Source organism: Amphibalanus amphitrite, unplaced genomic scaffold, assembly GCF_019059575.1.
Source record: "Amphibalanus amphitrite isolate SeventyFive unplaced genomic scaffold, NRLGWU_Aamphi_draft 000388F_arrow, whole genome shotgun sequence".
In the NCBI taxonomy this organism is placed as follows: Eukaryota; Metazoa; Arthropoda; class Thecostraca; order Balanomorpha; family Balanidae; genus Amphibalanus; species Amphibalanus amphitrite.
Genome location: NW_024881882.1, coordinates 276,908 through 300,115, shown reverse-complemented (window position 1 = coordinate 300,115; position 23,208 = coordinate 276,908). Strand labels below are relative to the sequence as shown.

Sequence of the window (23,208 nt, the reverse complement as noted above, 5' to 3'; positions counted from 1 at the left end):
GCCGAAGGCGCGCCAAATTTTCGAAACTGAACAGGATTTGAGAGCAATCTTGGCATTAGCGACCACACGCGGGCCTAGGATTGGAGATTATGGCAAGCTAAGTAAATGATAAATGCCTTTTGATTTGCAATAGTACGCCCAAGGCATATATAGAAGGTATAGTCACTCCCCCGCCGACCAATCAGAGACAGATCCTGGGTGACGTCACCCCTGATGCTCGCAAGGGGTACTCCATTCCTTTGCAACGTAAAAATGACTAGCTTCATTTGAAGATAATTGATGGCACTCTACACATACCGCTCAACCGTTGATGTCAATAGAAAGCCCTACTAATTTTCTAGCGACAAAGAAGAGCAGCAATATGCTAAGAAATGGCCGATTTTAAAGATATATACGATTTAAAAACCCTCTGCAGCAGCAGGAAAACAACGTAAAAACGCATCGAGCTTATATTTTTACTATGAATAAATTATTTTTCAGTAAGTTTTTAGATATGGTATAGATTAAAGTTTCAACTTTATTACAACATTTTCATTATTAGAAACTTTATTTCAAAATAATATTTTCGAAAATGGCAGCTGTTGTCAAGTGGCTTGGGAGCGATTGTGGCGCACTGCGCCATTTTTGTCCTGAGGCCCCCTTATGATGTCATCAAAAGTGAGTGACATGGGCCTGAGTACGCCCATGGAAGTCAACATTCGAAGAGCGCGAGTTTTCTTTTCTCGTATGGGAGACAGCGTTTTAGGATTTACAAGAGTGGAAAAGTTATCCCGGCCGCGCCGGGGTAGGCTGAAAGTTACCGCGGCCACGGCCGGGAAGGCCAGGGCAGGTTCTCCACCAGTGTTCGCCATAGGCCGGGCCAGCCCAATGGGCCATGGGCTGGGCTGGGCTACGGGCTGGACTGGGCCCTCAAGTATGAAGGATCGATGGGCTGTGGATGGGCTGGGCCAAGAACTGTTAATTGGAGTCAGGGACTCAAGGGCTCGCAAGTCGCAAATGAGACGGAAACTATAACTACATAGCTTATTACTGCGCAAGACTCAAAAACGAGTTAATAAAGCACGCATGCAATGTGCATTACGCATGATGCTCGCAAAGATTGTTTGTTTGCTACCTTTGGATACCTACATATATGGTATCAATAATTCCGTCCGCTCATTTTTGACGGGCTGGGCCAGGGTATATTGGGCTGGGCCGGGCTGGCTTTTACCATGAATGGGCTCGGGGTGGGCCGGGCTGTGAACCCATGGGCCTGAGTCCTGTTCGGGCAGCGCATCCTATTGCAAAATTTTGCACCACGCATGCGCAGTGTGCGCAGTAGGGGTCTCTCGGGTGCCAGGCTCTGCCCTTCGGTGTATGACGTCACATGTGTGACGTCGGCACGCGCACAATCTTTCAGTTTTGCGCAGCAAGAAAATAGCAGGGGGTGTCGAAGTCTAGTAGGAAAATCTGGCAAATTCCCTGCGTGACGTCACGTCGGGGATGACCGACGGCACCTTGCACTGAAAGATACGGCAGAACGGCTATTTTTGAAAAATGATTAAAAATACTTTTGTGCTGTTATGACGCATAAAACGCTTATCAGCATGTTCCTCATCATGTGATAAAGGCATATCCGTGGTCGAAAATAGCTGAGCCCCTCCCAATTTCCAACCACCGACCTCATAAGCAAAGGATGTAAGCGTAATCCTTAAGGGCGACTTTCCTATACATATCCGTACATATGCGTCCTTATGGAAATCGGTAGTGTGGCGATTGGCGACGCGCGCGACATCTGTGTGGCGACCAAGTGGCGACTGTGGCGACACCTGGTGGCTGCTTTTCTGCTGTATGTAGGCATTGGGGTTTTGCCAGATGTGGTTCCTACTGCTACACCAGTATGTTGACCCAATACTAGACAAGTTATTTTGCTAGTAAAAGGCAAGCAAATTGAAAGTTGATTTATAAAATTGCTTATAAATGATTACGAGATAATAATAAAGAAATTTTGATTGAATAATTATTTAAATAATCAACCGTGAAACTATATTCTGGTAGGTTTAGTAGAAATAAGTCCGTGCAACCTTGTATTTAGGGCCTTGGAAAATAGTAGCTGCAGGAGGCGAAAGTGGCGCGAATTAAAGTTTACCATCTTATATTTCTTATTGTAAGCGGTTTGAATGCTGTTTTTGGGTATCATTATCACTCTTTTCAGTGGCACATTGCTATTAACCACATTTGAACGCATTTTATTCAGTTATTGAACGAAAACCGCCAGTCCATCCGCGCCACGGTTCGTCACGCGTCGAATAATGGCTGCCGCGGCTCTCGGCTCTGGCGGCCCGGCGGAGAGTGGGCGGAGCCAGTGGCTGACGGTGGCTGACGTCATCCAAGTGTGCCGTCACACGCTGCAAAATATTTTGCGCGGAGCCGAACAGCACTCTGGGCTGGGCTGGACTATGATCTTGCGGCCCGTGGCGAACAAAGGGGGGTGTCGTCCCGGTTCTTCCCATGTATTATTCGCCAATCAGCTTAACACTACCGGTGACGTCACTGGAAGACCGCCAATCGGGGCCGGCCGGCCGGCCGGGCCCGTAGAAGGCCAAACGCAGACGTTTTCAAAAAAGCGCAAGCCGTATAGATACAGTGGTGGATGGATTTTTGCTGTGATTCGGCTCTCCAAGAGTGCGTCAGGGTACCAGGACCAGTCAGTGTGGCTAAATTCATTTTACGTTAGGGGGAGGATGTAGAAAAAAGGCCGAAAAGATGTCGTTATTTTCATAAAACTTGACTTCGACCCTTTTTAAGCACTGTTTTTATTTATGTCACGAGAAAATGATGTAGAAACATTAAATACTGATAAAACGTTGAAGACATTCTGATATTCGGGATGTCAAATGAGGTTTTTAAGTCGGGTCATATATTTGAACATTTTGGTTATTCGAATGATTGTCTTAGCGTGTTGTGAGAGTTTACGAGGTTTGTGTTGCCCTTGCTCCTAGACGTTTGGGTTCGAGGTTGTTATCATACCTAAGTCGTGACCGCCGTATGGATGTTTTTATTTACATTTTTAGGATGTCATTATACTTTTCACTATATGGGTGAATTTCCCCGCAACATTACAATTTTGGACACACTGCAGGACCTGGCCAAAGGTCATGTGAACCGGTATATGATAAAATCCGCTCACCACTTAGCCGCCGACTTCGACCCTTCACCCTCGTAAAACACAAAAGCTTGCCGGTTATCAATCCACCTGCATCTCTGCATCTGTTTACTACCTATATCGACTAGTTACTGCAGCCGTTTTGGAGCGGCTCACGGCCGGTAACACACCGGGCGTGCGCTAGCCGCCGGTGCTAAGCGCTAACCATTGAGTGCGCGTGGCCGAGGCCGACTGCGGCCCCGATGGCGCTGGCCCCCGACACCACCGGCGCGGCGCTGCTGACCCATGGAGGGGGGAGGGGGGCTGATAATTAGTTGAGCCGGAATTGGGATAGAAGCCGGTATGGGACTGGGATAGAAACTCAGCTAAGGGATTGTGTGGTGCCTTCGGTAGGCCCCCCTAAAAATCACCCGTGTAGGGCCCTCAGGGCCGCCGGTTATGAAGCCTTTGGAGGCAATGGTGTGGGCCCTCACAGGTACCGGTGTGAGGCTCTCAGAGGCATTGGTGCGGGGCCCCCAGAGGTGCCGCTGTGGACGCTCAGAGGCGCCGGTGAGGGTCCTCACAGTTGCCGTCGTGGGCCCTTAGAGACACTGCACTACTGCAGTGTGGGGTTGTCACAGTCGGGCGTGGGACCCTTAAAGCTGCTGGCTCGAACCCTTTACAGGTCGACAGGGGCTCTCAGAGACCGACAAGGGGCTCTCTAGAGGTCTGCGGTGCCTTCGGGAGCCCTGTGGAGTCCTTAGAGACCAGCAAGGTACGCTCAAACGCCAGTGGGGCCCTCAGAGTCGTCGGTGTGGGGCCCTCAAAAGTCACCGGTGAGTGGCCGTCCGATGCGGCTCCGGCGTTGAGCCCCCAGAGCCGCCGATATATGGCCTTAAGAAGTACTGGTTTCGGGACCTCATTCAGGGGTGCCGATTGCACTCAGAGGTGGCGGTGTGGGCCCTCAGCTAGGCACCGGTGTGGGGCCTTCACAGCCGCTGGTGAGGGCCCTCGCAGGCGCCGTTGTGGGGGCCTTCAGCCATTGGTTTAGACAGTCATTGCAGGCGTGTGTGGAACCCTTAGAGCTGCTGGTCCCTGATAGGCCGGTAAGGGCCCTTAGAGGCTTAGAGGCCGGCAAGTAGCCCTCAGAGGTCGCCAATAGGCCCTGAGAAGCCGGCAAGGGGCCCTCAAAGGCCGACAAGGGACACTAAAAAGCCGGTGTGGGGCTCTTACAGAGAGAAGTGTGGCTCTTCGGAGCACATAAGGTGTTCTTGCGAGCCCTGTGGGGCCCTTCTGAGTCGAAAGATGCCAGCGTGGACCCTCAGCCGCCAATTGGCGTCGCAAGGCCCCTCGGGCCCGAGAGGCCCCCTGATCCGATGGGGGCACGTGCCCCCTGTTCCCCCCCCCCCCCCGGGTGCAGATAGAGAATGCAATCGGCGGTGCGGGACACAACAATTGCAATAGTTCCTTCTGCCGTCGCGAGGTCGCCCATCCGACCCATATCCCATGATTGTCAACCCTGGGGCTCGGGTCGGCAATGTACCGGCAAGGAAATCATCTTTAGGAGAGTAAAACTTATAAAGAGTCATTAGTTGTCGTTACGTTCAGTAATAACAACTATACGGTGCCAAATGTACCCGACGTACAGCTTGGAGCCGGGCGCCGCCCGGTTTCCACCAGTGACGTCACGCTAATGCTTAGCGACCGGTCCATTGGAAATCGCGGGGTGATTCTACCTCTCTTATACGGCCTTGGGCGAACACTGTTCTCCACCCATGGCGTTATTATTTCCACAGTGTATATAAATAATTATTTCAAGTTCCAGGGACAATGTGCAAGATTTCACGAAAACCAAGTCCGGAGAGTAGCAATCGAGCCTGGCCCTGTCCCGTCAGGTGTCATGTTGGATAGCCCTCAATAGTCAATACCAGCTCATTCGTGCAGAGCTATGCAGGCCAGACTATCCAAGCGCACTGCGCAGACCTACCAAAGTCCGGTAGGGCCTGAATTTAAATTTCAAGCCCAGCGTGTTCTGAAATATGTTCAAAAACTTCGGCAATTATGTCTAAAATTGATAACATTTCAAAGACCAATCAATTCTACACATGAATCAGGTAGTATCTTTGAGAAAATCTTAAAGGGACCCTCCCACCTTCAAAAAAGTTAATGAATTGGCATGAAAGTGATGTCGCTCGGTTCAGAAAGAGCAAAAACGAATATCTACCAAAATTTCATCGAAAAATATTCACCGGTTTTCAAGATATTAGACTTTTACTTTTGTTTACTTTTTGGGATCTCCGCTGTTCCTAGCGACTTTATTTGAAAGTGCGGCATTTGTTGCGCGCAAAGCAGCTTATACCACCGCGGCTACAAAACGTTTTAGTCAAACATTTAAAAATCGTTAGATATCTGCGCTGACGTCACACATTCAGAGGGGTATTCCTATGCATTAGCCCCTCTGAATCAAAATGCTGCAATTTTGAAATTCAATATTTCCGATTTAAGGCATTTCTCGATGTTGTGAGTGCCGAAACCGGTAATTGTGAGCCAGGGACCCCATTTTGGCTATCTCAACTCAAATCTAATGTTAAGGTGGGAGGGTCCCTTAAGGTTTCACTTATTCTCGCCTTGTTTAACCCGCGCCCCAGTGGCGGTCTCAGCCAACTTCGCCCTAGTGAGGGGGGGCATATGTTACCACCCACCTCTAACTCAAAAACTAAGAGGGCTAGAAAGACGCGGTAAAAAGCAGTCGATAGCTCTCAATGCGTACGTTTGAAAGTATTTCAGTCATTTTTCACCTTAGAGCAATATTGGGGTCACCAGAGGTCATCAAAGGTCAAAATTTGCCAATTGTCATTATATTTTTCAGAAAACATGCCGCTATCTCAGGAACTATGGTAGCTAGAATAACGCAGGGAAAATCAATCGATAGCTTTTGAACTCTTCTTTTGAAAAGGTCATTATCAATATTGACCTCAGGTCAACGGTTTGGCCTCCAGAGGGCAAAAAGTCCAAAAATAGCTGTTTTTACGAAAAGTGTTTTTCGACAATAACTTTCGACTACAAAAAGCCACGACATTTCTATTGCCAGAATCGTGTTCCTCTCGCCGAGACGCGTCGAATGAACTATAATTTGACCTTGAAAGGTCAAGTTGAAAATTTGACCTCAGGTCAAGGTCATGACCTTACCGGAAAAGGTCATGTTGCATATCAGTCGATGCGTCTCAACAAGGCAAACACAATGAGACCATCCCCAGCGTTCTATCTCTTTCCAATCGCGAGTTATTGACAAAAAACTGTTTGTAGCCTCAAGTGACCTCGGATGACCTGTCTAGAGGCTATCAGCAAAAATAACACCTTGGTCATCACGAGTGGACTAAATCATTGTGATTCTGAAATATTTGGACTGTTCCGATGCGTACACACGGATCTAGAGGCCTTTTCATTTTTCTCCATTGACTTGTAATGGAAATGTCATGCCACTGACCTGACCTTAGGTCACGGATATAAAAAATCCGAGATATACAAATTGTAGGCGCCCATAACAGCATGCAATCCACCAAGTTTGAAACCTTTCTGACAAACACTGCAGGCTGGACATGATTGCAAACTTTTTTTTAGGCTTGGTCAGTTAACTTGACCTGGTGACCTGACCTGACATGACCTGGGGTCAAAAATTTCACACATTGTCCAAAATTGATGTACCAAAAGCTACCCCAAGCGGCGCGGCGCTACGCGCCGCGGTTTTTTATTCACACGCAAAAAACGCGACAGGGTGGTAACATATGCCCCCCCCCCACTGGGGCGAAGGTTAACATGGCTATGAAGTAAGAATATAGCGTTTTTTGGGAAAATAATTATAAAATCCAAAATTTTAGGTGTATCGAAAAAAAAACGGAATATATGTCAGAGAAGTGGTCTATGTGCACCTACATACCAATTTTTAAAAGAATCGGTTCAAAAATGTGGGAGTTATTCAAAATTTTATGACGTCAAAAATGACCTCTTACGGAAACAAAAATAGCACCATTCGATTCGCCGTGAAAAAACTGCATCAGATAGACACCTTTTTAGGCCTTAACAACCAACTTCAAAATTTGACCTCACTTGACCTGACCTTGACCTGACCTCGACCTGAAATCCATCCAGAGGTGGTCCATATCACTTATTGAGTTGCCTATTGAATTTTATGAGTAAAATGACCCATAAAACATGTGTCGCACCTGCCCTTTTTTATATTTTGTTTTTGGTGACCTGACCTGACCAGACCTGACCTTGACTTTGACCTTTGAATAACATTGTATGCAAAGAAAATTGTCTTGGTAGTCTAAGAACACGTTTTGGGCAATCAGTCTCAGTCCATTCTTCGGCAACTACGGCGCAAGGCCGATACTGTAGAAACTTGCATTTTGTACCCTTGACCTAACCTTGACCTGACCTTTGACCTACTTAAAGGGACTATCCCACCTTTAACATGGGGTTTGAGTTGAGATAGCCAAGTTTGCGGCGAGGTTCAGAAACCACTATCTATCTAGGTTGCAACCCCCGCGGCCTCTTGGTGTTGAAGAAATTCGTTCCCTTCATTTAAAAATGGGCCTTGTGCAAGGCCCTATCTTCAACATGGAGCGACCGTTAGTGTGACGTCACCTCGTTTAGTCATTCTGATTTAAATGGGTTTGTTCATTGAAAAATCGCTTAAAACTTTGTCTGAACTTTGTTGTGGTGCCTACAGAGTAAAAAGAATCAGCTTTATGACAGTAATGTGGCCTGGGGAAGGAGGTAATTTTGGGCTGTGACGTCACATATTTGAAAGTTTGTGTTTGGAATATGGGAAGCCTAAGATGTTTAATGAAAAATAAATGCCAGAACCGTGTTCCTGGTCATCCAATCTATTAAGTCGGGCACAATTTAACTGGTTTTAACAACATTTTAGAAGGGGGAATATTTGTTTCTGGTCCCTAAAAAGTTTTCTGTTTTCTGTTTCTGGCACTAATTGCTGATCAGCCCCAAAATGCTTATTCGACCCTAATATCTGAATCTGGCACCTAATTGCTTCCACACAGCCTAAAGTTGCCAGATCGTCTAGTTGAACTCCGTATTTGCTGTTTGCTGATTCAGCACCAAAACCAAAACATCCAGCACCTATTTTATTCCACGTTTGCCTACCTAATTCGCGTAATATCTTCCTGATTTTATGTATCCTAACAAACATGAACGTTGCATTCGGTGATGTCAAGTGCCATTTTCGCCAGTGGAGATAATGATTAATGCCATTTCTAGCCAAAAGAGAATCACTAGCCAGCTATGGTGCAGCATAGCAAGACGCTCCTATACCAGCCCGCTATGTAGAGACTAGAGATTATTGCACCCTCAGCCATTTTAACCCGCGCCCCGCTGGGGGGGGGGCAGAATCTGCCCCCCTCCCGTTTTTCGCCAATAACTTCTAAACGCGTTACGCCAACGACGTCAAACTTTCAGTACCTTATCATACATCAATTTGACACGTTCCCTGAAAATTTGAGCGAAATCCGTCGGAAAATTTTTGAGAAAATGACGTTTTAGTGACGTCATGTTCGCCATTTTCGCCTAAAAAATGGCAAAATTTCAAACGCCGCTAACATCTTCATTTTTAAAGGAATCAAGACGTAACAAGAAAGGTTATACGTGATTCTACTTTGTCTATCAAATGGCTATCTCGTTTTTTGAAAATTTCGGATTTTGGCCCAATTTTTTTTTTCAAAAAACTGACTTTTTTGGGAACATATTTATAAAATCCAAAATTTTGAGTGAATCGAAAAAAACCGAAATATATGTCAAAGAAGTGGTCTATGTGCACCTACATACCAATTTTTAGAAGAATCGGTTCAAAAATGTGGAAGTTATTCAAAATTTTATGACGTCACGACACACAAAAATTTTGAAAAATGTTTTTTTTTTTAAGTTCTAGAACTCGCACGGAAACAAAAATTGCACCATTCGATTCACCGTGAAAAACTGCATCAGATAGACACCTTTTTAGGCCTTAACAACCAACTTCAAAATTTGACCTCACTTGACCTGACCTTGACCTGACCTCGACCTGAAATTCATCCAGAGGTGGTCCATATCAATTATTGAGTGTGCCTATTGAATTCTATGAGTAAAATGACCCATAAAACATGTGTCGCACATGCCCTTTTCTATATTTTGTTTTTGGTGACCTCCCAGCCAGCAATTTTGCTCCGGGCCCAAGCAGGCTCAAGTGCGGATTGCCCGACATTTTTAGTCGGGCTAAAGTCGGCTAGGGCTTGGGCTAAAGTCGGCGTATGACACAAAAACGCCGACTAAAGCCCATGCTCTGCCGGAGGTATGCCCGCTCTGCGAGCTCCGGACAGCCGTAGTTTAGCCCTAGTTGAGCGACGATTGGCGTTAGCCCGATTTAAGCCCGAGCAGTGAATCCATTTATATAATGGAGGTTACTCTGGGCCCGAGCGGGCTGAGCTCCGGCAAGCCCACTCTGTGTGCCCTGTCTATCCCGACTTAAGCCATAGAAGTGAATGGGGTTTATACATTGCAAACTGCTGTGGCTTTGCTCGGGTTCAGCTCGAGTGACGGCTCCTGTTTTCTCAAGTCTCGACTTGACTTCATCTTGCTTTTGCTTCACACTGGATCAAGTAGCAAGGAGCAGCCAATGCACTTTCAGCAGGTTGTGCGGTTTCAATGCATATTTAAAATTGTTACGGTCACTCATATGCTCTGTTAACCGGTCATCGAGCATTGCGAAAGGAAAGTAGTGATTGACTTTGATTGAATGTATATTTCAAGCGACTGCAGACACTCAAATGAAACACAAATACATGAAACAGTGGACTGCAAACTGCAGCAATAATATGGCATGAGTCATGAAAAAAAGCGCCATCAAAATTATATAAAACCAGTAAAACGCCTTTTGGGCGAAGGACGAGCGAGCGAGATAGTGAGCCCTGCACGTGCGGAAGGGCGAGAGGGTACTTCCAACGGACTTGTGCAAAGCACCCTTCTAACCGGTCGCTAGCGGTGTGCCAAATTTGAGCGCAATCGGCCCAGCCGTTCCTGAGATCTGAAAGCGGCGTTCTGCACGTGCGCACGTGCAAACGGGGTCCAAACTGACTTTTGCACGGCACCCTCCTAACCGGTCCCCAGCCGTGTACCAAATTTGAGCGCAATCGGCCCAGCCGTTCTCGAGATCTGGAAGCGCCCCCTGCACGTGCGCACGTGCAGTAGCACCCTAACCGCAACACATTGGGAATGCATTGCCTGGTGGGTGCCTACCTGTATGCCAAGTTTCAGCGAAATCGCCCCGGTAATTACCGAGTTATTGAAATGGGAACAAATTTGACACCTCTTATTGTTGTATTTTGCACGTGCACTGGGGGTCACTCACATAGATCAAGAGTATCCGACCTTTGGTAGAAGGGATGCAGCTACCCTATAAAAATTACCGCAAGACAATCGCTCAAGCCGCTGCTGAGATATGGGCCTCTCAAAATCACTACTTTTGCAAAACTGCTTGAACACCCTTGACTTTTCACGTGGCACGTGCCACGACGGTCACTGAGATGTATCAAAAGTAGTCAATTACGGGGTAGAAGGGATGGGGCTACCCAGCAAAAAAGACCGCAGGGCAATCGGTCCAGCGGTTGCTGAGATATAAGCCTCTCAAAAGCGTTACAGGCCGGGCCGGGCCGGGCCGCTCATACTGAGATTTTTCCCTTATATTGAAAAGACTTCGCTTCGCTCGCTGCGCTCGCTCGCTCGTAACAATCAAAGGCCCGCTAGCCTCCCTCCCCGTTCATAATACTTGGTTGAACACTCAACCGAAAGCATAAAGTAAGGACAGCAAGTAATCGCTCATAAGACATAAAGCAATTAGCAAACAATCGTTTATAAGGAACTTCTTTCTGGTGAATGGGAGCTTTGGAGGCGTCTGGCTCCTCCACACACACACATCTGCAGTAGGTGGTCGGCCAGCTTTCGGCGCAGTTTCCGTATATGTAGGTATACCTACTTAATTATAAGCAGGCAGTTTCCGCTAAACCACTTGGCGAGGGCGACTGCGGCGTCCACCCGATCCTGGTTTGTATAACTTTTCCATTTTTTTTTTATAACCATTTGCTCTAATGGTACATACCTGAAAAAGAGATTAATTGGTTTAATTTACATTGCATGTTTGCTTGAAAATAACTTATTGTTGCATTAATACTGTAAAAGCACTTCTCATTGATCCGTATAAAATGATCATTCGATTTTCGACGCGGACAGAGAATGAGCGTACTCGGTGATAAGTAGATAAATAATTGTGTTTTGTATTTCATTTTCCTGGTTCAGAAGTGCTGGAATTTCACAAAGATATAAAGGCAGGGAATGCGGCTTTTCTGAGCGAGGGTATAAATCGCCAGGCTGAACAGCTATTCAGCTTCATGTTTGATGGCGTGAAACTCAGTCAAAATCATGACGTTTACATACCATCAAGCGCACCATTCAATACACTTACCTACCGTAAAACTCCATGCTAGTCCACTTGATAAGAGCAGTGAGCACTATCCCTTCTTCGCGCTGTCACACGCGCCCAAACATCAACCACCAAATGCCCCAACACCGGTGTGTCGTTTCGTCGCACAGCGCACAGACTGTCACAAACGCTGCACATGATTGGCGCAGAACTGCGCATGCGCGAACAGCCGAACAAGTATGGCTAAGCTCCGGCTTTACTCCAGTTAGCCGAAGGACACAGCCAGCTTGATCAGCCCGCGCTCCGCCCAAGTTAAGCCTGTTTTGGATGCGCGGGCAGATGTCGGGCTGAGCTACTGCTATCCGCACGTGGGTATAGCTGCGGCATGCCCCAGCTCAGCCCTAGTAAAAAATGCATTAGTTTTGATCAAATTGGGCAAACCCAAGCTAAGCCCAAGCTGCCCGACGTTTGCCACAGTTCAGCCCAAGCGAATTGCTGGCTGGGCTGACATGACCTGACCTGACCTTGATCTTGACCTTTGAATGACATTGTATGCAACGAATATTGTCTTGGTAGTCTAAGAACACGTTTTGGGCAATCAGTCTCAGTCCATTCTTCGGCAACTACGGTGCAAGGCCGATACTGTAGAAACTTGCATCTTGTACCCTTGACCTGACCTTGACCTGACCTCTGACCTACTTAAGCAAAAAAAATTGGTTTCTTGAGATCCGCCTTGTTGAGAGCTTTCGATTGCCGTTTTCCCCGTCTTTCTACGACCATCGGTTCGGAAGTTAGACAGGGGGGGGGGGGCAGAATCTGCCCCCCCCCAGCAGGGCGCGTATGGCTGAATAGCCCAGCGGGGCGCGGGTTAACGTGAAAAGTTTGGATCCGTCACTTCCAGCCAGGCTCTCAGGTCATAAACTGGAGCAAAGCAAAATGTAAACTCTGAACAGACATGCCACGCAACCGGCCCTCTTTTCAATATTATTAGCTTTCTGCAATCATCGTCTGACTCCATCTTGATCAAACGCAGCATCCGGTTTCTACAGGGGTGTTTGACTGACCGGCCACACAATAGCCAAAAACAAAATCAAAGCTTCATGCACACATATGACATAAGTAAGAAACGGATGAAAAAGGCACAACCACGGCACAACTCTGCGCGGCAAACAACGGACAATGTCCCACGCAAGATCCCGCGTTTCTTCAGCGGCCTTGAACGGAATGAAAACATTACATTTCTTTTTTGGAGCTATTTGATGACGTCAAAAAATACAATACCCGTTTTAATGGTCAAAATCGAGACAATTACTCACAAAAATGTTTCCCTTTAAGCATTACAAATAAATGCTTTTAAATATTTAAATGACGTTGTTTTTTCAAACAAATCAATATTATTTGCTCATATACATACAATGCTGAGATCACTACGGGGCTGTCTTAGAGTGTAGCTGCACTGGCAACCTTTAGGCTAGACTCCAGGGGTCATTATACCAGAACAACATGATTCTACCAGCCAGTAGTTCATTTTTCTACTAGATTGGTGCTACGCTCAGCATTTAGGTGCCAGATTCAGAAAACAAGAGTAAGGCGTACCGATGAATAGGTGCCAGAAACAGCTAATTAAGGTCATTTTCCATGATTGGTGCTGGTATCCACCAAATAGGTGCTGAGGACCAATTTTGGGGCGAGTCAGCTTTTAGGTGCCAGAAATAGCTTTTCTGGGACGCAATTAAATGGCGTCCTTTTAGAAGGTGGGATAGTCCCTTTAAGCAAAAAAATTGTGCTCTTAAGATCCGCCTTGTTGAGAGCTTTCGATTGCCGTTTTTCCCGTCTTTCTACGACAATCGGTTCGGAAGTTAGACAGGGGGGCAGAATCTGCCCCCCCCCCCCAGCAGGGCGCGTATGGCTGAATAGCCCAGCGGGGCGCGGGTTAAGCAAGAGAGCCTCTAAACGTTAAGTTTAGGTGAGAACGAACTTATGGGACACCCTGTACGCTGAATCGACTAGTGGTGCTTTTGTCTCGATCGGCAGAGTAGTTCCTGAGTTACTGAATACCTGCCAAAGGCGACAACGGTGGTATGAGACTGACCTCCCAAGGTCACCAAGGTCACTTGAGGTCACCATCTTCAAAAAGGCTAATAAAATTCTACCCCTTGATTCGAATGGTGTTTAGTTCGTCCCGATCGGTTAGTGGTATAGAATGGCTGCAAGGGTGGCGGTCGAAGGTCGAATAGTGTTGTCCAAATTTGGCAGCATTGTGGCAGCACACTGCTACGTGCTATCTGGCGCACGTGAGACATAACAAAGCGTAACCCAGTCAGGGGCGGTGTTTCACGGGACGCTGCTACCACGCTGCTATCAAATTGCGCGAGCTGACGTCACACTTGCGGTAGTGTTGGAGCAATGGGCCTGTTGATGTTACCATGGAAACCCAATTTGACACGTGTAAAACCAGCGTGCTGCTATCACCGGTGAAACAGGGCCAGGGTATATAGAACAACGGGTACACCAACCACGCGGAAAGCGCCCATTTTACCAGGATGAGTTACATGGAAGGTGATATATTTTTTGAATATGGAATAAATAGCGTATTCCACTCTGACGAGTAAAGCGAAATTCATAAAGCAGTTATTTTTAAATTATATGAACCAGAAATAACATACTAACCATAGTTTAAAACTTAGAATAAAGTTAGTTGAAAAACCTATAGTTGATACTAAAATGGAAGGAATCTATGGAAGGCGGAAATGGCGCAGCTGTTTCATTCTCAAAATGTGTTCGCAAGCAGGATTTACGTGATGCTAGCGACATCTATTAATTTAATCGGGGACGCTCATTGGCTGATCGACTCCGTGAGCAGTATCGCTAGCTTACGCTAGTACAGGGTTGAGGCAATGTGCGCATGCGCAGGAACTAGTGCCCTTATGGAGGGGCTTTTGGTACCTTGGGCAGCGCCCAATGCTTTTTGGACCCGTTACGGCCCCCGCATCGAAAAACGCTAGATAAAAAGGTTGTAGGGGAAGCTTTAGGCTACCTTTCCCCACAATAATATTGGCAATTTATCTTTTAGCTTACGTGTGGGGCTCGCTTGAAAAAGGTCGATTTAACATGCAAACCCTATGGGGTAGTAGTTTTTGAGCGCCCATTTGGCCTAATGATACCAACTGTTACAACCCAGTAACCCACTGTGAGTGGGGTTGGGAAAAGCACAGTGGAAAAACAGGTATGGATTATAGAGATCTTATAATATTATAAGATATTGATATTATAAGATCTTATAATATTATCATAAGATCTCTATGGCATGGATGAGTAACAGTAGGTAAGTAATCCATGAAGCAGGGAAGAGGATCACGTGACTAGTGTCCCAACCCTATCTGTAAGAATCTTGGCCCACTGAACGCGTAGCGACAATGTTTATTTCGCACGTTTGTATGTGGCCTTCTTGAGATTGTTTGATACATATGAGGCCTTAGGCAAGGCCGTACATAGAAGGTAGAACAGTTAGCCATTTGTTTACATCTGTGACCTTGACAGATGACGTCAGCGGGTGTCTACCAAATACCAATCTTCGCCAATATTTATCTTCGAGGATTGTATCCTCGAAGGAGCCCTCCCTATGTGGCAGCATAGATTATAGAACCGTAACCCCCTGGCCTTAGGGCTGTTCGGGTCTCTGCAGCATAGATCTGTGCTGCGTGCGTCATACTTTTGTGACGTCAACCGCCTGGCTCTGCCTGGCTTGATTGATCCTTTTGGTTTTGGACAATTCCAGAAAGTAATCAGGAATCAAACCTGGAGGCTGGAACATGGGAAGGCTGAATCTAGAGGCAAGGAACTTACCCCTAGACCAGAATGCTCCCCCAATCCAATCTGATTCTTGAGACTTGATTCTCTCAAAGCCTACTTAAATTTGCAAGTCAAAGTGTGACCCCGAAGTTGAGGTGTGTAGGTAACAAACTAAGGAAATAGTCATACCTAGTGTCTGCTGGGGAAGTGTATTATGCAATGACCAATTATATCACTTAGTTCAAAACTAACTGCGCTTATCAGCTGAGCTTGGCCTCTGGGATAGGTGGCTGCATTCTTGGCATTCTTCTACAGCCTGCTCACCATGTTCCTGCTCTAGGCACTTTTCGGAACAAGAAATGGAATATACCTATTTGCAGAGGGTGATTGTTGGGCCATGAAAGCTCCTAATTTTTGTGCTAGTCTCAGCTCAAGCTACAGTGCTGTTATTCCAGTTCAACATCCAGTACTACAATTGGTATTTTCCTTAAACATTTGTGAGCCACCCTTCAAATTGGGCCCCAAATTCACAAAATCATTCAGTAAAGCTCAGGTAGACAGTAGACACCTACTTTTCACTTGAAATGGTTGTTGACACTACTAAAATTTTAATTGCCTCCTTATCATGCACATGTCCCTCATCAATCACTATTGAATATTTGTTTCAAAACTTGAAAGCGAATGAAAACTAATAATCTTTCTATCTTGCAGAACTATTGATAACAGGATGTTGAACATGGCAAGTATAATGTGGAGGCCATGCTACTCAAGAATGATGTCTTCGAAGCCACCATCAAAACATCATCTAGCAAGGCAATTTGATAGCAGAACAAAACATGGCCTGGGTAAGAGTATTGTCAACCAGTAATGGGACACAACAATCAACATAGAAAATAGACCATGTTTTGCAAACTTAATATGTGCATATGAATTTGTATGATTTCCATGGTAAGTCATATTGCATCTCAATGCAATACCTACCCAGCCATTTATATATTAAGTTTTTTTTTCCACTCTACAGTGTTATCGAAGCACAGATGAGTTTAAAGATGACTGTCTTACAGTTTGTGCTCTGTATGTTACAGACTTTCACAATACTCTGAGATTTCATAAGGAACCAGAAATGGCTTCTATTTATCAGATGGATCCTGAAGCAAATGAAATGGGTTTACAAGCACCAGATAAGATTGCAGCAGCTTTTCAAAGGTTTGTCCCAACCCCAATGTTGATATTTCTGCACTACTATGAAGTATTTGCATTTGTGCTTATATTGTTATAAGCAACTAGCTCAAGATTGTGGTATTGTACAATGCACATATTATGAAGTGGGTAACATTAGGCATTTTGTCACTCAACATTTTCAACTCAAGCACTCTTTTGGAACTCAAAACAATGCAAACACACACCACAGATATACTTCACTGTGTGATCAGCAGCGCAACCAACCTGACATTCCAGGTACCTGATTATGGCATCCCAGTTATATTCCAATAGCTTACAAGTTTTGCAATTTCATTCTGTAGTCAACTGTACCTATCTACATGGTGATGTGCTTTGCAAGATTTGAAAACATTGTTAACCAGTAAAACGCCTTTTGGGCGAAGAACGAGCGAGCGAGATAGTGAGCCCTGCACGTGCGCAAGGGCGAGAGGGTGCTTCCAAGTTCCAACGGGCTTGTGCAAAGCACCCTTCTAACCGGTCGCTAGCGGTGTGCCAAATTTGAACGCAATCGGCCCAGCCGTTCCTGAGATCTGGAAGCGGCATTCTGCACGTGCGCACGTGCAAGCGGGGTCCAAACTGACTTTTGCACGGCACCCTACTAACTGGTCCCCAACCGTGCACCAAATTTGAGCGCAATCGGCCCAGCCGTTCTCGAGATCTGGGAGCGCCCCCTGCACGTGCGCACGTGCTGTAGCGCCCCAACCTTAACACATGCAGATGAATTATCTGATGGAGGCCTAACTGTATACCGAGTTTCAATTCAATCGGCCCAACCGTTGTGCCGGTATTGAGGTTGCAATTTTGGGGGTTCTTAAAAAATGTCCAACTTTACCACGCGCCAAGTGCGGTGGTTGGCAAGAACGCATGGTGGCCATCACACCACAGAACTTTTACGTCCAAGTGACATTCAGTAAAGAAGACCGCTTGTCAATCGGATGTCCCGTTCCTAAGATATTAGCTTTTGAAGAGCGTCCCCACGGCCGGCCGGCCGGCCGCTCATACTCAGGATTTTCCCTTAATTCAGTATGAACTCGCTCGCTCGCTGCGCTCGCTCGTAATTATTCGGGCTTCACCCCGTTGTCATTTTACTGACGGTCATCTGGATATCATCCAAATATTTCTTTTCCTCAGTAGAAGAGATTTTGAAATGTGAGACATGTGCCCGCCCCTTACTGACGTGTCTGCCTCATATCTGATCTGCAGCGAGTACCGCCGCGCACGGGCGGGAATGAACCGAGCTGCCGCCCGTCGCCTGATGGAGCGGGGCGTTCAGGAGCCCAACCTGCTGACGGCCGCTCAGAAAGCCGAAATGCGCCGACTGGCCGCTGATGACCCGGAGCACTGGCGGCCGCCGCGGCTGGCAACCGCTTTCGGAGTTTCGATCGGCGCCGTACAGGTAATGTGTCTCAAAATTGCTTTTGGGGTTATGAGTGAGCGAATTCAGGCCAGCTGCTGGCTTTGTACCCGAGCTCACTCACACTACCCGAGCTTGGTCGCAATTGCAGTTCCTTACACCGGTAGCATGTTCTTCCACAGTATTGCATTTCTATTCAATGACAAGTTGACTGATTGCTTTTGTTTGACAGAGGCTGCTGAAGAGCTGTTGGCAGCCGACATCGCCTAAGGAAATAGAACGTCACGACCGTAAAGTGGCAGCACGTCGTCAGGCGCTGGGCCTACCGGCGCCACCCGTACAGCCGCCCCTTGCTCCGTCTACCGCACCGGAGACCCCCCGTCGGCCACCGGGTCCCATGACGGCCCTGCTACATATGTTCTCACAGCCGCCCGCGGTACCGGCCGACGCCCGCGATGAGAAAACCCCGGCAGTAAGCGCCATCTACTCCAGGGATGATGTACTACAGTTTCCCGTTTCTGGCGCTGGTAGCGACCCAGGCAGTGAAATGCGGAGACTAGATGTGCCTGTGAATGTTGCTAGAAAGCATATGACCTTCAATGAGCTGAAAGAAGCCGAGAAAAATATGGAACGAAAAAAGAAGTTAAAAATCAGAAATAAACTTCCAAAGGTCTAAGCTTGCAATTCTTATGCCTTGAGATATATTGATATTTAGTAGCTTTCAAGATACATATTCCCTGAGGCCTGAGCTATTGATATTGTGATTTCACTTGGTGGGTGTATATAATGTTTTGATCATTTTAATAGGAGACAGTAATAAAATACTGTTTATTAAAAATGTTCCTTACATCATTGACACTACAGCTTCAAAGTACACTTGTGCAGAGCTTAAAGTGGGACAGGTCGAACTAAAACTAACAGACCTCGAGTCATCAACTTACTACCCATTATCCCACTTTAATAACCCAGAGCTCCACAACAGGTATGTGGAACTACACGAGACACATTTCACTGGTCCATGGCAACCATGTGTGCATTAAAACTAAGGCTGAGTCGTGCCTGGGGCTCAGAATCACAGGCGAGGGGAGCAGTTCCGCCTCTGGCACTGGCAGTGAGGGGCTGGTCGTGGCTGCGCTGACGGTAAATCACGCGCCGGTAGTGTTGGCTCGGAGTGAGGCCGGTAACGGCACTCCAAACGGCATCACACAACTGGTATATACACACACACGAAATACAGTTCACAGGTTCACTACACAAATCACTCGGTACACTCGAGACAAACTAGCATGCGATCAGCAACTGCAAAATAATGTGCATGTTCGAAATACAATACTTACACTAAGTTCGTTGCAATGAAACCTAACAAGTAACAAACCAATGGATGCAAAACGTTTCAGACCACTCGACCTCAGACTACACAAGCAAACGAAACACACGATCAGTAACACTTTCGGCTCGTCATAGGCACGTAATGTTGGCTGTCGCCATCATGGGACAGGTCCTCACCAGCATCGCGACAGAGGTTACTCGTCGTCGTCAGATATCAGGCCATTGTTGGAAAAGTTATCTGTGCTGCCACAAGCCGCCTCTTCTACCACCTGCCAACAAAGGTAAATGATAATTAACCAGTCATCAAATGTGTCATTCAAGGAAACCCAGTACAACCATTTACAAGAAAAAAAATATGACTGCCGAGGGGCCAAAGGACGAATGGTCTGGTGGAATTTCGGTGGGGTAACTGCTTATGTTTAACCACGGATCACGGAAAATCTGTATAACTACTAAGTGTGTACAAGCTATAGGCGCTAGGCAGTATTGTATCGATGCGGTAAAATCCTTGAAGCTATGCATAATTTCACCAGACAATATCTGTAGAAGTTGGAAGCCACTATATTCCGCCGATGGTGCGTTAGTGGTGATGAGTCGGCAGAACGCACCTCCGGCGACTGTGACCGCTCGACAGGCTGGTCCACGACCTCTGATGAACCACCAGATGAGGAGCCCTCGGACGAGCCGCCGGCCCCGCTAGCGGCACGTGGCACGGCTGTGAAGAAGCCGGCCACGGGACGCTGCCAGGAAGGTATCGGCTGCGGGTGGTACGAGTTTCCGCCGCCGCTGCCACCACCGGCTCGCTCTTTCCCTGGGAGACAACGCATGGTCACAAAGGTACAGCACGTAAGGTGGAAATGGGGTACTGACTGCTTCTTAATTGAGGTAGATTGTGTCAGTGAGCTTCAATAAATCAAACAGAACTGACCCATTATTCTAAAAATGGGCTGCAAAAGGCAAAGATGCAGTTGTTAAAAAGTTGAGAACACTCTTATAAAGACACGACTAAGTCTGCTATTCCAACATTGTCAGACATTGTGTAATTGGGCAAAAGTATTGAACAAGGTAAAGGTAACTTTGCAAAACAGCTGTTCTGAGGTTGCAACAAAATGAACCTTGCATTGTTAACTTATAAATATTGGTAGTTGAAGGCTGAAGCCAATTTTAAGAGCTTTGAGATTTTCTGGATTTTGAGTATAAGTAGGTACTCTACCCAGGTAGCATCCTCACCTTTCATTGAAGCACCCCTTGGTGATGAGACTGCTACTTTACGAGGAGCTTTTGCTCCAGTGGCTGAAACACAACTGGTGTCACTAAAACTCCACCTTAATTTACTATTCTGACTAAAGCAAGCATCATCAACCAAACAATAAATTATAAAAGCCATTGTACTTTTCTAGCTGAGCTATTAAGTAATGGTAAAACTTGACCGCACCTAGTAATCTTACATTAGCAAGCAAAATGCATGCTTGACAGGACACTGATAATTCAGGCTGACCCTAATACCTTCCAAGTGGACAAATTAAAGTATCCTCCATAATAATGAATTTGTGAATACTTCGGAACCATTCACATTTTCAAAGCAGCAGCAGGTTGCTTGTCAAAAATTATGATCACTGATAAGAAATCAACTCACCTTTGATGCCATCTGCCTTGGTACGCACCATTACAAAAGTTGGTTTACTGAAAAAGATGAAAAACTTGTAAGTAGTGGTATGGTTCAGACACAGTAGCATATTTTTATCCATTTACAAATTCCAAGGATTAGATCCACATGACTGCATTGAGCGTTACAGCCACATCAGTTGGGCAAACTAGACCTTTGGAATCAAAATATGGAGGCATCAAAAGATTGATTCCTTATGACCATATTTGGGCATAAATGCAGACCATTTCTAACTTACCAATCACATAAAGATAAGAGAGTGTTTCAAGAAGGAGCATGCCTGATCTTGAACAGAAATGCTTGAAGTATCTCCTAAGCAAAATAATATTGCTCCTATCACAACAATTTTAATTCTATAGGTAGTGAAAGGCAATCAAGAAATTGATTCACTTTGAACAGATAATCATAATATTGATTCCCCATCAGCTGGCTAATCATTATTTTGATTCACAGGTAATGTTAACAGATAGGCAACAATGACTTGCAAGAATACAGCATATATCTTGATATTATTCTCATTTAGTGGTATCCTCAGCACCACAACAGATACCTATAGCATTGTTGTACTTTACCTTCACTACATTTGATAACAATTCACAATTTTGAAATGTCAAGAATACAAAAACTGAAGCACCAGGTAAAAACCATATAATAAATATAAAAGCACTACAACAATGATAATTAGGGGTTTGAAAATTTCATTTTGCCATTTTACACAAATACTGATTGTTTAGTATGTGATTCATGATACAAAAATAGCATACAGTGTGATTTCCTCAAAACAGCTTTTACGTGATGGACAGTGCCTCTGTCTTTTTCCCATTCACAAGGCCAAAGGGACAATTTCTTAGTTTTGAGGTAACACTTTTTGCAAAACTACCACATTTTTCTACCTTTTTAAAGAAAAATCTCACCGTCATGGGCCTTTTTTCAACCGTAACGATACATTTGAAGTCAAAAGTGTACCCAAATGAATCAAAAAATTGATTCCATGCCCATATTTGGTCATGGCTCCTCCCACCAGAATCAAATTATTGATGCCTCCATATTTTGATTCCAAAAGTCTAGTTTGCCCAACTGACATAAAATTTACATATATATTTACAAACTTGAATATCAGACCCACATAGCTCATGGCATGACCATTAATGTGTATTTTGTTAACCATAAGCTTTCATCATGCATTAGCTACTTTGATTGGTAAAAATTACACCAAAAGGTCCCAGAAAAATTCATGCGCACGTCGTCGTTTCTTATAGGTATCTTGCGTCGTCCTACTTTAGGGGCTGAGGCAGCTGCAGTAAAAAAAAATACCAAGACTCCAGCAACGGACTGATCGTACTGTTCCTATTCACACATACTTAGATGTTATATTATGTGGGAATCTTAAAAACAAAATGAATGCTTGTAACTTACCACCTGACCAATACAAAGCCACAGCAGGCTCTCCCAACCCGACACGGCCCTGGCGCAGAAATGACTGTTTTCGCGCCACAAACCGGTCTGGCAGATTGAAAGTCGCGCCAAGTTCTTGCTAAACAGCTGCAAAAAAAAAACATAAACAACGAAATAAACGGTAGTAGGTAGTAAGGTATTTAAAGGTAGTGTGCCAGCTTTCCTGGACCGTATGGAGTTAATGGCCCAGATAAGGAGAACCGGATTTTTAGAACTTATCCATACCTTCAATTACCGTGAAGAGCTTCTCGAGCTAGAAGAGCGCAAGAAAAGGCGGTCCTCCGTCGTGATCCGTGGGTTGAGAGCAGGGTCTCCGAGTGAAGCTGCATCTAGATTCGGAGAAATCACAGTTTTTGATATCAGAAAAAGTGACACTGTCAGACATCTGCCGGATCAAGAATGATGCGGATTTGTACAGAGGCAACATCCACAGCCCTAGACAAAGAAGACTCATTCTGGAACAAGCAAAGGACCTGAAAAACTCTCAATTCTCACACGTTTATATCAAACGGGACCTCACGTACATGCAGCGCATGCAGCTCCAGACAAGATACCAGCAACGCCAAAGAGAGCACACCACCAGTCAGCACCGCAGTACTGAAGTATCCCAGGCCGAGGGGACAGCCAGCGCTCCTGGAAGGATGTCAGCGGAGAACACAAGCTCACCAGAAGTACAAGCTTCAACACCGCCAAGGAGCGGCCCCCCTCGGTCACTTCCGTCAACCGAGGCTCACGATCCTCCTCAAAGTGAGGTCGCGCTCTGGCAGCCCGGTGCACCTCGCCAGCCCTCAGACATA

General features: G+C 45.9%; 2 protein-coding genes across 3 annotated transcripts in view; one reads left to right on the top strand and one right to left on the bottom strand.

Moving 5' to 3' along the window:
- The window catches only part of LOC122390258, a 39,101-nt gene extending 20,302 nt beyond the window's left edge, over nucleotides 1-18,799 (top strand). Inside the window, exons 2-5 of the mRNA XM_043382997.1 lie at nucleotides 16,098-16,231; nucleotides 16,472-16,592; nucleotides 17,811-18,003; nucleotides 18,194-18,799. Coding sequence (XP_043238932.1) covers nucleotides 16,098-16,231; nucleotides 16,472-16,592; nucleotides 17,811-18,003; nucleotides 18,194-18,637 — 892 coding nt within the window. The 3' untranslated portion in view covers nucleotides 18,638-18,799. The remainder of the gene's footprint in view (nucleotides 1-16,097; nucleotides 16,232-16,471; nucleotides 16,593-17,810; nucleotides 18,004-18,193) is intronic.
- On the bottom strand, nucleotides 18,776-22,735 carry LOC122390242 (PCNA-associated factor-like). 2 transcript variants are annotated; one of them, XM_043382976.1, is made up of 5 exons: nucleotides 22,637-22,735; nucleotides 20,927-20,973; nucleotides 20,521-20,583; nucleotides 19,899-20,101; nucleotides 18,776-19,559 (listed from the first exon to the last, which is right to left on the bottom strand). In XM_043382976.1, the coding sequence occupies exons 2-5, from the start codon at nucleotides 20,955-20,957 to the stop codon at nucleotides 19,485-19,487; spliced, it is 372 nt and encodes a 123-aa protein (XP_043238911.1). In that variant the 5' UTR covers nucleotides 20,958-20,973; nucleotides 22,637-22,735; the 3' UTR covers nucleotides 18,776-19,484. The 2 variants fall into 2 exon arrangements, with proteins under 2 accessions (XP_043238911.1, XP_043238910.1); XM_043382975.1 differs by lacking the exon at nucleotides 22,637-22,735 and adding an exon at nucleotides 22,373-22,493.
- Nucleotides 22,736-23,208: the final 473 nt, after the last annotated feature.